Below are 15,777 nucleotides of genomic sequence, written 5' to 3'. Positions count from 1 at the left end.
TACCAGTGCCTTCTCATCAGTGCAGCCTATCAGTGCCCATCAGTGCCACCTACCAGTGCCTTCTCATCAGTGCAGCCTATCAGTGCCACCTACCAGTGCCTTCTCATCAGTGCAGCCTATCAGTGCCCATCAGTGCCACCTACCAGTGCCTTCTCATCAGTGCAGCCTATCAGTGCCCATCACTGCAGCCTCATTAGCACACATCAGTGAAGGAAAAAAAAATCAGTTATTTACAAAATTTTATAGCAAAAACTAAAACTTTTTTTTCAAAATTTTCAGTTTTTGGTTTGTTTAGGAAAAAATAAAACCCCCGAGGTGATTAAATACCACCAAACTAAAGCTTTATCTGTCTCCAAAAAAATTATAAAAATTTCATATGGGTACAGTGTTGCATGACCGCGCAATTGTCATTCAAAGTGTGATAGCGCTGAAAGCTGAAAATTGGCCTGGAATGGAAGGGGTGATTAGTGTTACTAAGGCCTGAACCCGTCGTTCACTGTGTCCGCTCTCCCCGGACCCCGCGCATTCGCTGTGTCCGCTCTCCCCGGACCCCGCGCATTCGCTGTGTCCGCTCTCCCCGGACCCCGCGCATTCGCTGTGTCCGCTCTCCCCGGACCCCGCGCATTCGCTGTGTCCGCTCTCCCCGGACCCCGCGCATTCGCTGTGTCCGCTCTCCCCGGACCCCGCGCATTCGCTGTGTCCGCTCTCCCCGGACCCCGCGCATTCGCTGTGTCCGCTCTCCCCGGACCCCGCGCATTCGCTGTGTCCGCTCTCCCCGGACCCCGCGCATTCGCTGTGTCCGCTCTCCCCGGACCCCGCGCATTCGCTGTGTCCGCTCTCCCCGGACCCCGCGCATTCGCTGTGTCCGCTCTCCCCGGACCCCGCGCATTCGCTGTGTCCGCTCTCCCCGGACCCCGCGCATTCGCTGTGTCCGCTCTCCCCGGACCCCGCGCATTCGCTGTGTCCGCTCTCCCCGGACCCCGCGCATTCGCTGTGTCCGGCTGTGGCACTTTTCCCCCTTCCTGCCCAGGCCATTTTTCACGTTTCAGCGCACATTTCGAATGACAATTGCGCGGTCATACAACATTGTACCCAAACTAAAATTTTATTATTTTCTTCACACAACTAGAGCTTTCTTTTGGTGGTATTTAATCACCGCTGGGGTTTTTATTTTTTGCTAAATTAACAAAAAAAGAACGAAAATTTTGAAAAAACACGTTTTTCTTTGTTTCTGTTATAAAAGTTTACAAATAAATAATTGTTCTTCATAAATTTAGGGCGAGATGTATTCTGCTACATGTCTTTGGTGAAAATAACCCAAATTAGATGTATTATTTAGTCTGTAGGAAAGTTATAGAGTTCACAAACTATGGGATAGATCTGAATATTGATCAATCCTGAAGTACTGACAGCCAATCTAATTTCTTGAGGTCCAAGAATGTCAGGACAGTACAGATATCCCCCAAATGTCAGGACAGTACAGATATCCCCCCCAAATGTCAGGACAGTACAGATATCCCCCCCAAATGTCAGGACGGGACAGATATCCCCCCCAAATGTCAGGACGGGACAGATATCCCCCCCAAATGTCAGGACGGGACAGATATCCCCCCCAAATGTCAGGACGGGACAGATATCCCCCCCAAATGTCAGGACGGGACAGATATCCCCCCCAAATGTCAGGACGGGACAGATATCCCCCCCAAATGTCAGGACGGGACAGATATCCCCCCCCCCCCCCAAATGACCCCTTTTTGCCAGTAGACACTCCGACGTACTTCATAAGAGGCATGACGAGTTTTTTTGAAGTTGTATTTTTTTTGTCATTTTTTGGAAAATGAAAAAATTAAAAAAACTTTAATTTTTTTTTTTTTATACACTGTCACCAGTGCAGTACAGCGTCATCATATAACTGGCATGGCGGTGAACAGGGACACTGACTGGTGACAGCATGGGAAAAAAAATATATAATTTGTTTGTTTTTTTTTATTATTTTAAATTTTTTTTTTTTTTTTTTTTTTTTAAGATTTGTTTTTTTATATTTCACTATGACCAAAGTAGTACAATGTTACCATAGTAACATTGTACTACTTTGGGGAAGTGATCAGTATTTTTTATTTTTTTTACACAATTTGCTTATAGCAAAGAATTACTTTGCTATAAGCAAGCATTTACCTGAATGACATCGATTCATTTCGGGCTTTTTTTTTTTGTGCTTAGCTGTGATTTGGCCACGGCTAATCACATGACACAGCTGGGCTGTGATTGGCCCAGCTTGTGCATGTGATCGCTGTGAGCATTCACAGCTACACACAATAGTATACAATGGATGGCATGAATGAAGCCATCCATTGTATACATCTGTCATGTGACCTGCTGTGATTGGTCACAGCAGGTCACATGGTACCGGTACTCAGATCTGTCATCGGCCGTGTCCGAGGTACACGGCCAGTGACATTTCGCGCGTCTCTGCAGGCGCGCAAACTGCGCATGCCCGGGAGGATGCCATATGGCGTCCACCCGGAACGTTGAGGGATTTTGCCGGCCGCCAGTCGGCCATTGGCCGGGCGGCAAGAGGTTAAAATGAAAAAAAAAAGTCCCTGACCCTTTCCAAGAAACACCCTAGGTAAAAACGCGGAGATGTGAACCTGTCCCATAGGAAATCACATTAAATGGACTGCTGTGCGTTTTTGCAAAACGCTGCGGAGAACGCATGGGTGTGAACCTAGACTTGGGCAAAGCTGCAGAGTTTGTTTTTATCTACAGGAGCCCCCCTTACCTGTAAATGTGATTAACCCATTTTAAGCCATGCAAGTGGCTGCCCATCGTAAGCACCCCCGGAATTCTAATATGGTTTGTCCCATGCTCTGTAAGGGCTCATGTACACGGGACGTTTGGAAAACTCTTCTGAACGATGGAAACTGACTGCTGGAAAACATAGGTTAAAAAAACGCCAGTTTAGCTGCGTTTGCATACCGCGTTCATACACGTTTGCATTTAGAAACTTTTTTTTAAGATAACCTCAGGAGACGTTCCCAAATGCCCAGAATGCACTGAAAAATAGTAAAAATTTAACAATTTCAGACATTTTGAGAGGAATAGAGAGAGCAGAAGCAGAGAGAGCAGTATGTGTGGAGATGACCTGTCTTTTCTGGTTCTATTCACTATGGATCCCATCATAATGCGGCGCGTTCTACCATTTTTTTTCCTTCACGCAAAACCTGGAACTGACTGCGCTGGTGTACCGGGTCCATTTGAATACATGGAAAACGCTTTGCATGCATTTCTGATGATGGAAAAAGGCTCCGGACAGCATCTGGATATGGAACAGTTAAAAGCTTCTAAATGCAGTTAGCTGCGTTTACAAGCGTTTGAAATGCTGATAAAATCTACTCCTGTATGCAAGTTTGGTGCGTTCAAAAAAAAGTCTGTAAACTGAACTGCCTGTAAATGACGATGTGTACACGGACACATAGGAGGATATTAGGGAGAGTTCAGGGGCTGCTGAATAAAAAACGCAGAAAAGCTCCTGAACGTCCGTTTTATCAGCTCCAGCGTACATGAACCCTATTACAATGTGTAACAAGTAGGAACATCCTGTGTTCAGTGTTTTGTCCATTTGAGTACCTTGAAACCGCTTTGCATGCATTTTTCATGATGAAAAAAGGCTCTGGACAGCATCGGGAACTGGAAGATTTTAACGGCGATTTGCCGTGTTTACAATCGTTTTGTGTTTGAAACGCTGATAAAATCAACTGCTGAATGCAAGTTTTCTGCGTTCAAAAAAACGACTAAACTCAAATTCCTGTAAAAGAAGATGTGTACATGGACACAGGAAACATTAGGGAGAGTTCAGGGGCTGCTGAACAAAACGCAGAAAAGCTCCTGAACGTCCGTTTATCAGCTGCAGTGTACATGAACCCTATTACAATGTGTGACCAGCTTGTTAGGAACATCCTGTGTTCAGTGTTTTGTCCATTTGAGTACCTTAAAAACACTTTGCATGCATTTTTCAGGATGAAAAAAGGCTCTGGACAGCATTGGGAGCTGGAAGAGTTAAAAAAAAAAAAAAAAAATTATAAATGCGATTTTCCGTGTTTACAATCATTTGGCGTTTGAAACGCTGATAAAATCGACTGCTGAACGCAAGTTTTCTGCATTCAAAAAAAGACTAAACTCAAAGCCTGTAAACGATGATGTGTACATGGACACACAGGAAAACATTAGGGAGAGTTCAGAGACTGCTGAAAAAACCGCAGAAAAGCTCCTGAACGTCAGTTTATCAGCCGCAGTGTACATGAACCCTATTACAATGTGTGGCCAGCTTGGTAGGAACCAGGGGCGGACTGACAACTCATGGGGCCCCCGGCAATAGGGGATCATGGGGCCCCTGTGTCCTTGCCCAAACTCAAAAAACCTACTGACCCTGGGCCCTCGGGCAGTGCCCAAGCTTCCAAATGGTCAGTCCGCCCCTGGTAGGAACATCCTGTGTTCAGTGTTTTGTTCATTTGAGTACCTTGAAAACGCTTTGCATGCATTTTTCATGATGAAAAAAGGCTCTGGACAGCATCGGGAACTGGAAGAGTTAAAAAAAAAAAAAAAAAAATTATAAATGCGATTTGCCGTGTTTACAATCGTTTTGTACACGGACACATAGGAAAACATTAGGGAGAGTTCAGGGGCTGCTGAAAAAAAAAAGCTGAAAAGCTCCTGAACGTGAGATTATTAGCTGCAGCGTACATGAGCCCTAACTGTCACTTTCCGGACTGCTTGTCTTGTGTAAATCAAATCTTTTTCGGGCAATAAAAAGGAATTCCTATATTGAACACGATTATTACGAGAATCACCCCGCATGGTTACCTAATGCAGCGTTTTTCACTTTAGCGCTCCTCTTCTATGGAAGCCTGAGGCGAGGTTGGGTGGAGATGATGTATCTTGATCTCTCGGAGTGGCTGACATTGCAGAGGGAAGCCGTCACTTGTGACATAGTGATCGTTCTTCTCCTGCCTGTCATGTGCGGTCTCCGAGCTCGCTCTGCAGCTGTCCTCTAGTCTCATTCACATTTAATCAGCGCTCGCCTGTCGTGTGCGCCGAGCCCTCGGGACTGCTGAGGACGCTATGTTTTGTTTTTTTCTTTTTCCGTTCGCCAGAAACGGCTGCCCTCCTGCTCCGTGATGTTTAGCTGAGGTGACTGAAGATGAATTTGCTGACTCACACGGCTGAGACTCCACTTTTTGTCTTCCCCTCTCGATCCGCGTTCAGCAAACTTTTCTGAAACTCAAGACTTTCTCCGAAGAGGCCTCTGCCTGAGAGTCCCCGTGACGTCCGGTGAGCTCGAGTGTCTTCATCCACAGGATGCTGCTGAGCCCGCGTGGGCCTTGTTTCTAGCAGTTTTTTTTTTTTTTTCAGAACGCTCTTCGGGCCCAGGGGTGGACTGACCATTTGGAAACTCGGGCACTGCCCAAGGGCCCGGGGTCAGAAGGGGGCCCCATGAGATGCCCCTGGTACCTTTTTCATAGGCTTTTTTGGGTGTGCTTTGAGTGTGGGCAAGGACACTGGCCCCATGGTCCCCTATTGCCCGGGGCCCCATGAGTTGTCAGTCCGCCCCTGGTCGGGCCTGTTCAGGATTTGGGTCATCTGTTCTTTTAAGTGATTGTATCCCTTTTAGTGCTCTTAACCTCCCTAGCGGTCTGATTATGTCAGTATTTCTGTGCTCAAAGCGGTACTTTTTTTTTGCATGGAAATATTTATTTCAGGTACTTATATAGCGCCATCAATTTACGCAGCTCTTTACATATATATTGTACATTCACATCAGTCCCTAACCCTCAAGGGGCGTACAATCTAGAAATATGTCGTTTTTTTATTGTAGGCCTGTAATTTTTAGGAATAACTCACTGAAATCTGTCCGAACAAGAGTCTAGTAAACATCCTGGAAATAATAAATGATAATTTACGATTTCCTGTTTAAAATTTTATCATTACATTATTTTTTATGATTATTTATTAAATTTAATTCAATAATGTAATCAATCCAAAAACACTGAAATCTGTCCAAACGAGTCTAGTAAACATCCCGGGGATGATAAAATTTGTAACCGGAAATCATAAATTATAATATCATAAATAATATAATAATAATAAATTTAATTCAATAATGTAATCAAACCAAAAACACTGAAATCTGTCCAAACAAGAGTCTAGTAAACATCCCGGAAATGATAAAATTTGAAACAGGAAATCGTAAATTATAATTTATTATATTTTTTATGATTTATTAAATTTAATTCAATAATGTAATCAAACCAAAAACACTGAAATCTGTCCAAACGAGTCTAGTAAACATCCTGAGTATGATAAAATTTGTAACCGGAAATCATAAATTATAATTTAATAAATAATCATAAATATAATAATAAATGTAATTCAATAATGTAATCAAACCAAAAACACTGAAATGTGAAATATAGCGCCAAGTTCGCACATCGCTGAGCTCAGTCGCAGAATCGTTTTCAGTGTCTGATGAGGAATTTCCCCACAAATCATTATCACTCAATTCTGCAAGTGGTTCTGATTTACTATCGCTGTTCTCTAGCCGGTCTAAAACCGCGTCTGACCTAAAGGGACGCTTTTTGGACGCCATGGACGTTTCTCAGTTTCCAGGCAGAAAGAACAGTAAAAATGCAGGCAGGGCGCCGGACAAAGCACTCGGGACAAAATGTATGTGAAATGGTTTGATACAGGAATGTTATACTATGTGACATTCACTAAAATCACATTTTGACATTTTTAAATTTCCCGCCGTTCTGTCCCCCGTACGTCCCGACGTCACAGATTACGGAAGACAGATGCCGGCATCGGCTGGAGGACATTGCCGGGGACACTGCAGGGGGGACATCGCGGGAGCGCAGGACAAGGTAAGTGATCGAGAGATCCCGGAGCAATGCTGCAGTGTATTCCTGAGTGTAGCTCGGGGGGGGGGGTTACCGCTTGTGGTGCAGAAACTTTACCCCGAGCTACACTCGGGAATACCGCCAGGGGGGTTAAAGCACTAACAGTCGCCATTCTTCGCGGGACGGTAGTTTTTAGGGCTCGTTCACACTAGGCTGTTTTGCCAACGCTTGCCAAACGCCCCTATAGCGTTTGGCAAGCGTTGGTCCGGCGTTTGCGGAGCGTTTTTAAACGCTCCGCAAACGCCGCATGCGCGGTTTAGTGGCGGTTGCTAGGCGTTTGCCGAGCGTTAATAACGCCCCACAAACGCCTATAATGCAGTTTGAGTGGTGTTACCGCTCCGCAAACGCCCCGCAACCGCGTCGCAACCGCACCGCAAACGCCGGCCGGGCGTTTGCGGAGCGGCACCATAGACGAGAATAGAAGGCTTCAAAGCCTCCTGACTCGTCCAGAGGCGTCCGTTTTGCCGCGACGCAAACGCTCCCGTTAGAACAGCACCATGTGCTGTAATGTGCAGAATTGGCAGAGGCGTTTGGGAAGCGGTAAAAACGCTTCCCAAACGCCTCTCTGCCGCCTGCACACAAGGCTAGTGTGAACATAGCCTTAGAGAGATGTAAACTCCTTCACCCCTGGTTCACATCTGTGCGGGGGGTGCCGCTGCGAATCCGCGCGAAAATCTGTCCACCCGCACAGAGAAATGCGGACCCGCGGGGGGTGACATTAGTTCTAATGGCACGCCGCCCACACTGGGAACCGCAACCGTACTGGGAACCTCGGCTGCGTTTTCCAAAAGTGTAGGGACTTCTTCCCTGCGTGTCACGGGAGCCCATTCAAATGAATGGGCTCTCTTGCCCGAGCTAAACGCGTCCCGCACGGCTGCATAGGTGTGAACCCGGGGTCAGCTCTGGCCGGAAGAAGAGCATATCCTTTATCTGAAATACGAACTGTCGGTGCCCATGAAGGAAGTATCGTGTACACCAGCCAACTGGGTTGCCATCTGTTAAAGGACGGCTAGAGTGAAGAGGTTTTGGGGGAGATTTACTAAAACCGGTGCAGATGTGCATGGCGGCCAATCAGCTTCTAACTTTCAACTTGTTCAATGAAAGTTTGACTATAAAACCTGGAAGCTGATTGGTTTCTATGCAGAGCTGCGTCGGATTTTGCACGCTCCGGTTTTAGTAATTTGGGGTTAATTCCTGTCATTTGTATTCAGTATATGAATTATTTTTTTTTTTTTATTTTATTTAAATGCATTTATATTTGTATCTACATGATATGTAAAGGCCAAGCTGTCCAGCAAAGGTAACCAGGGGTGTATTTACCACAAGGCAAACAAGACATTTGCCTAGGGCGGCATTTTTCAGGGGGGCAGCAACATTTTTCAGGGGGGCAGCGCCGCCCCCCAAAAGGAGTGGAAAAAGTGAAACACGCGGCATGGGGACCAGGTGAGATCTGAGAGAGGCCCAGGGCTTCTTGATGGTGTATGCAGAGCCTGACTCTTGTTTCCAGGGATGTCCGGACCTGTGAAGGTAAGTGTCTTCTCTCTCTCGCCGGGGTGGGGGGGGTTGTCAGCGTATGAGGGTAGTGGAAGGCTCTCTTGGGTGGAGGGAGGGCTGAAGTGTTGTTGGTCAATGTCAGGCTCTCTTCATGGGGGAGGGGGGTATTGGTCAGTGTCAGGGCTTCTTCATGGGGGAGGGGGGTATTGGTCAGTGTCAGGGCTTCTTCATGGGGGAGGGGGGTGTTGGTCAGTGTCAGGGTCTCTTCATGGGGGAGGGGGGTGTTGGTCAGTGTCAGGGTCTCTTCATGGGGGAGGGGGGTGTTGGTCAGTGTCAGGGTCTCTTCATGGGGGAGGGGGGTGTTGGTCAGTGTCAGGGTCTCTTCATGGGGGAGGGGGATGTTGGTCAGTGTCAGGGTCTCTCTGTGGTGGTGGTGGGGGGTGGAGACTATTTTTGTATTGCCTAGGGCAGCACGAAACCTAAATACAGCACTGAAGGTAACAATAAGGTTTTGTTCCCACGTGTGGCCGGGGGGCAGTAAAACCAAGCGGTAGAACTGTGACCAACCACCTGCCTGAATGCTAACATACAGCTGTGCTTCACAACTGCTGCAAAATTTAAAGCGGGACTACACTGCGTCTCAGCACCACAAACGCTATTTAATTCATTTTTATTCAAAGCGAATTCCCCCAGCCATCCATGCCTACATGCTTTATTTTGCTGACCTATCACTTTGAACCCCCCAGCATTTCTAGCCGTGGCCATCTTGAGTAAGGGCGGAATATTTTATGTAGCATTTACCTCCTGGATACCATCTGCCCCTAGCTCATGCAGAGAGGAGAGAGTGTGCTTAGCTGAGAGAACCCCTCCTGGAGACGCCTAGGAAGTATGACATCATTTGCCTAGGCCTGAATAGCAGGAAGTAACTGAAGAATTGTAAAAAAAAAAGAAAAAAGTTTAACCCCTCGCCTACCAGGCACTTTCTGCCCTGACTAACTTTCAGCTTTCAACACTGTTGCACTTTGACAATTGCGCGGTCATGCGACACTGAACCCATATGAAATGTGTTTAATTTTTTTCACACAAATAGAGATTTCTTTTGGTGGTATTGAATCACCGCTGGGGGGTTTATTTTTTGTGCTACAAACAAAAAAAAGCAAGAAAATTGAAGAAAAAAAACGTTTCTTTGTTTCTATTATAAAATTTAGCAAACTGGTATTTTTTCTTCTTTACTGATGTGCGTTGATTTGGCGGCACTGATGATGCTGCACAGATATGCAACAATGATGGGCACTGCTGGGTGGCACTGAATGGCTGCACTGCAGGGCACAGGTGGGTGGCACTGCAGGGCACAGGTGGGTGGCACTGCAGGGCACAGGTGGGTGGCACTGCAGGGCACAGGTGGGTGGCACTGCAGGGCACAGGTGGGTGGCACTGCAGGGCACTGATTATTGGTGCTGATCCATTCTCTGACAATTGCTGGTTATCGGCTTTACTTTCCTCACTTTGTGACATCGTGAGGAAAGTGCAGCCGATAACCGGCAACTGCATTTACCGGTGATATGCTGTGCCATTGGACACGGCTGATCACGTGGTAAAAGGCCGCTGTGATTGGCCTTTTAACACATCACATGATCAGCTGTAGAACACAGCGATCACAGAGATCGCCGGGGGCGAGTGGGAGGACGTCCTATGACACCCTCCTAGGACTGGACAACCGTGTTGTAGCCGTCATTCTTCTATAGTGCGGTTGTCAAGTGGGTGAACCATGTAAATATAATATACTTTTCTATCTATCGCTAACAGCAGAAGGGTTAAAAATTGTCACTACCGATTTGAGAGATCGAAGTTCCACATTACACAACACGTCGCTGTAATCCGTAATGGAAATCTATGGGGCCACTCCATAACCGCATGATTGTGGGGCAGCAGTATAGCAATTGTAGGGTTAAATTGGACAGTGAAGAGGCGACCTGTCAAACACCTGAAAAGCGATGTGCGCACAGATCACTTTTCAGAGGAACAGTCCTTCCCACACACAGGAACAAGCCCTTACCGGGTAGGACAACCATGCAAGTTGATAGCCGGGTCTCTTTTAATTATGAACTTTTTTTCCTGTTGCAGATCTTGGAGATCTGCATCCTTTGCAGGCGGAGGATTTGCTGTTTGACGCTTCGGTCTCGGATTGTCAGGCGGTCACAGAGAGCCAGCTTCTACCTGGATTGCTGGATCAGCAGCTGCAGGAGCATGAGACATGTAAGAGAAATGTCAGCTGCAGATTAATGTTTGCTCTATGAATGGTGGAGGCCTGTGCATGGAGAACTCTTATTTCTATTGAGAGACAATCCAATATGTAATAATATCCAATATTGTGGTTTCTATGGGCGTTGTGGGTGGACTTTCCAGACCCTTTCATTCATGAGCAATAAATGGTGTTTTCACAGGCGATTTTGAGTTTGAAGAGTCAGATGAGGCTCCGGAGTACCTTTCTGTAGACGCACAGAGTCTTGAAGCAGATAAAGCCTCGTTCCTGGACCCTGAGACTGCTCCTCAGGAACACCAAGGTGAGTGTGGTGGTGGTGGTGGTGGTAGGGTAGGTGGTGGTGGGTGGTGTAGGTGGTGGTGTGATGGATATGGTAAATGCCTATTTGGTTTCCTGTTGAATATATACATATTTCTATACATTTTATACATATATACTTTTATACTTTTTTATATTTCTAAATCTTTTGTATGAAAATATATATATATATATGTGTGTGTGTGTATATTTTTTGCCTGCTGGGCTTTGTGGTACTTGGTAATCCTTGCTCAAGAAAAGTCTGCTCAGCAACCACTCCCATCGAATGAACTTGAGAACAAAGGAATATTTCTTTCTAGAGATAAGACCTCAGCCGAGATCACGCCTATATTCTGGAGAAGATTGTTTTCATGTAAAGTGACCAATCAAAGACTAATATAATGCTTATGCTGCTCTCACGTGATGTTTGCATCACACTTATGTGTGTCAGTGTGAGTCTCTTCCAGTGTGCGCACATTCCAAAGCTAGCAAGATTTATTAGGACAGGAGCAGATAATCACCGGACTCTTAGTCCTCATCTAAATCGGTGGTGGTGGTGGTGGAGTAGGTGGTGGTGGTGGTGGAGTAGGTGGTGGTGGTGGTGGAGTAGGTGGTGGTGGTGGTGGAGTAGGTGGTGGTGGAGTAGGTGGTGGTGGTGGTGGAGTAGGTGGTGGTGGTGGAGTAGGTGGTGGTGGTGGAGTAGGTGGTGGTGGTGGAGTAGGTGGTGGTGGTGGAGTAGGTGGTGGTGGTGGAGTAGGTGGTGGTGGTGGAGTAGGTGGTGGTGGTGGAGTAGGTGGTGGTGGTGGAGTAGGTGGTGGTGGTGGTGGAGTAGGTGGTGGTGGTGGAGTAGGTGGTGGTGGTGGTGGAGTAGGTGGTGGTGGTGGTGGTGGTGGAGGTGGTGGTGGTGGTGGTGGAGGAGTAGTTGGTGGTGGTGGTGGTGGAGGAGTAGTTGGTGGTGGTGGTGGTGGAGGAGTAGTTGGTGGTGGTGGTGGTGGAGGAGTAGTTGGTGGTGGTGGTGGTGGTGGAGGAGTAGTTGGTGGTGGTGGTGGAGGAGTAGGTGGTGGTGGTGGTGGAGGAGTAGTTGGTGGTGGTGGTGGAGGAGTAGGTGGTGGTGTCGAAGTCATCATCAGAATAGGCTACAAGCCCAGCACTCTGAGTATGGACAGAAGTGCAATGTGGGGGGGACAGCCTGCACTTGGCTGCTTTTATATGTTTTGAGTGCTGCTCAGAAGGTATTGAGAAGTCAATGAATTCTATAGAGGAAGTGATGCTTGGAGTCCATATGTTTCTAGGCCCCATTCACACTGGTGAATAGAACTAGTCAGGTTGAGATGTGGGAGACCCAGCAGGGGATCCCGGCAATTGGCTGCAGGCAGAAAGCCCATTGAAAGCAACAGGAGGTTGATGGCTCCCACAGCGGATTGCATGTTACTGCTCATGGGAGACCTGCCATTGGATAGCCATGGATGCAGATTCCAACAGCTGGAGGGAGAGCGTGCAGGAGCCTGTCATTGCACCCGCCAGTCACTAATTGTTGGTGCAATGCTTTGCAAGCCTAAATAAAATGCACCTCCGCCCCTGCCCAAACCCCCCCCCCCTTTTCCCCCTGCAAAAATATGTGCATTTTTTTTTTTTTTTCACTTAAAGGTGAACGTAGCCTATAAAAATGTTCCCTCACTCACCTTTTATACCCATCCTGCATACACGGTGTGGAAAGGATCCATATATAGTGGTGCACAGAAATGACATTTCTGGACTGAAACCAAAATGGGAAGTTTAAAAAAAAATAAATAAATAAAAAAAAAATTGTGTGTGTGTGTTCAACTTTTTTAAGTAATATCATGAATTTAAATGATTATGAATTTAAAAAATACAATCCAGTAACTTAAAAATTACCTTTCATTGAAAATGACACAATTGGACAGAAAAAGAATTACATGTATATAAAATTTAATAAAACTTGAATACTGGTCAAGTCAGTGGGAGGTGCTTTTGGACTGAAGCCGGTGGCCAGGCGCTTTTGGACTGAAGCCGGTGGCCAGGCGCTGTGGCACTGAAGCCGGTGGCCAGGCGCTGTGGCACTGAAGCCGGTGGCCAGGCGCTGTGGCACTGAAGCCGGTGGCCAGGCGCTGTGGCACTGAAGCCGGTGGCCAGGCGCTGTGGCACTGAAGCCGGTGGCCAGGCGCTGTGGCACTGCCGATTAACCTTATTTCAGCTGGCGGATATATTGGTGCTACGCTCACTTACCCTTTCTTGAATTTAGAACCCTCATGTAGGCTGTAGCTGCATGCACAATATTAGTCATTTTAGTCGCAGGCTGCATCAGCATTAGGGTTGCCAGTGTTCAGCTCTTTCACAGGCTGTCCACATCTCCCTTCCACCCCTCCTTCTCAGTTTTGGCCTCTGCACCACTCTGCCACGTTCTGGCAAAAAATAGTCCCGGGGAGCAAGGGCCACATGAATTGGCCTGGTGGGCCAGATTTGGCCCCTGGGCCTTGTGTTTGACAAATGTGATGTAGAGGATGGGGCTCTTAGAATTGTCACTGATTTACAAGCCTGTAGCTTATTACAGGACCCCGCATTCACTATATCCGGTCTTCCCGGACCCAGTATTCACTATATCCGCTCTCCCCGGACCCTGCATTCACTATATCCGCTCTCCCCGGACCCGGCATTCACTATATCCGCTCTCCCCGGACCCGGCATTCACTATATCCGCTCTCCCCGGACCCGGCATTCACTATATCCGCTCTCCCCGGACCCGGCATTCACTATATCCGCTCTCTCCGGACCCCGCATTCACTATATCCGGTCTTCCCGGACCCAGTATTCACTATATCCGCTCTCCCCAGACCCTGCATTCACTATATCCGCTCTCCCCGGACCCTGCATTCACTATATCCGCTCTCCCCGGACCCGGCATTCACTATATCCGCTCTCCCCGGACCCGGCATTCACTATATCCGCTCTCCCCGGACCCGGCATTCACTATATCCGCTCTCCCCGGACCCGGCATTCACTATATCCGCTCTCCCCGGACCCGGCATTCACTATATCCGCTCTCCCCGGACCCGGCATTCACTATATCCGCTCTCCCCGGACCCGGCATTCACTATATCCGCTCTCCCCGGACCCGGCATTCACTATATCCGCTCTCCCCGGACCCGGCATTCACTATATCCGCTCTCCCCGGACCCGGCATTCACTATATCCGCTCTCCCCGGACCCGGCATTCACTATATCCGCTCTCCCCGGACCCGGCATTCACTATATCCGCTCTCCCCGGACCCGGCATTCACTATATCCGCTCTCCCCGGACCCGGCATTCACTATATCCGCTCTCCCCGGACCCGGCATTCACTATATCCGCTCTCCCCGGACCCGGCATTCACTATATCCGCTCTCCCCGGACCCGGCATTCACTATATCCGCTCTCCCCGGACCCGGCATTCACTATATCCGCTCTCCCCGGACCCGGCATTCACTATATCCGCTCTCCCCGGACCCGGCATTCACTATATCCGCTCTCCCCGGACCCGGCATTCACTATATCCGCTCTCCCCGGACCCGGCATTCACTATATCCGCTCTCCCCGGACCCGGCATTCACTATATCCGCTCTCCCCGGACCCGGCATTCACTATATCCGCTCTCCCCGGACCCGGCATTCACTATATCCGCTCTCCCACAGTAAACAGAACATAGAAATACAATTATTTTAGTAAATATAAACTGCTAAATACCTTTCCTCATCAGCAGTATATAGCAGTCTTGTGACTTCTATCAGTGTCCAGCAGAGCACTGGTTAAAGCTCTAAGAGTAGGTTTTTATTTTGTTCTCTGGGAGGATGCAGAACTCCTGACCTCTGCTGGACAGTATTGATTGGCCCTGTGCTGATCACATGCACTTTCCCAAGAAAAAAAACCTCTCTAGCAATACACACTAAACTGAGCATGTGCAGAATGGCTAGGGTTCAGTCTGTCTTATCAGGAGATAAGACGTGGACATTTCAACAAGGGCAGGATCAGAGAAGTCAGGATCAAATGGCTTTTTTACACAATGCAGAGGATTAACCCCTTAGGTTCCACAGTGAGTATAACTAGCATGCTTTACTGCATATACAGTGAAGGAAATGTGTATTTGCTCCCCGGCTGATGGTGAATGTTCGCCCCTCACAAAGAAATGATCGGTCTAAAAATGGTATGTTTGGTGTATTGTAACACTGAGAGACAGAATACAACAACAAATTCAGCAGAAATGCGTCTAACAAATGATGACTGATCTGCATGTTCATGAGGGAAATAAGGATTTGATCCTCTATCATTCAGCAGTATTTCTGGCTACCAGGTGTCTCTCATACAGGTAACAAGCTGAGATTAGAAGCAGTCTCTTAAAGGGAGTGCTGCTAATCTTATTGTGTTACCTGTATAAAAGACACCTGTCCACAGGAGCAATCAAACCATCAGATTCCAAACTCTCCACCATGGCAAAGACCAAAGAGATGTGCAAGGATGTCAGGGACAAGATGGTAGACCTACACAAGGCTGGACTGGGCTACCAAACTATGGCCAAGCAGCTTGGTGAGAAGGTGACAACAGTTGGTGCAATCATTCACAAATGGAAGAAACACAAAACAAGTGTCAGTCTCCCTAGGACTGGTGCACCATGCAAGATCTCACCTCGTGGAGTGTCAATGATCATGAGAACAGGGAGGAATCATCCCAGAACTACACGTGAGGATCTTGTCAATGATCTCCAGGCAGCTGGGACC

The 15,777-nt window shown here is 47.6% G+C and overlaps 1 protein-coding gene across 1 annotated transcript in view; it reads left to right on the top strand.

The window, feature by feature from the left end:
- LOC149434131 (uncharacterized) overlaps window positions 1-15,777 on the top strand; it is an 89,164-nt gene that overhangs the window by 61,863 nt on the left and 11,524 nt on the right. The window contains exons 7-8 of the mRNA XM_089664068.1: window positions 10,572-10,703; window positions 10,892-11,011. Coding sequence (XP_089520194.1) covers window positions 10,572-10,703; window positions 10,892-11,011 — 252 coding nt within the window. The remainder of the gene's footprint in view (window positions 1-10,571; window positions 10,704-10,891; window positions 11,012-15,777) is intronic.

This window comes from Staurois parvus, unplaced genomic scaffold (assembly GCF_062004578.1).
Source record: "Staurois parvus isolate SC_StPar_1 unplaced genomic scaffold, SC_StPar_1.0 ptg001824l, whole genome shotgun sequence".
Lineage (NCBI taxonomy): Eukaryota > Metazoa > Chordata > Amphibia > Anura > Ranidae > Staurois > Staurois parvus.
The sequence above is the reverse complement of the archived record's forward strand: the minus strand, read 5'-3'. Positions and strand labels throughout refer to the sequence as shown.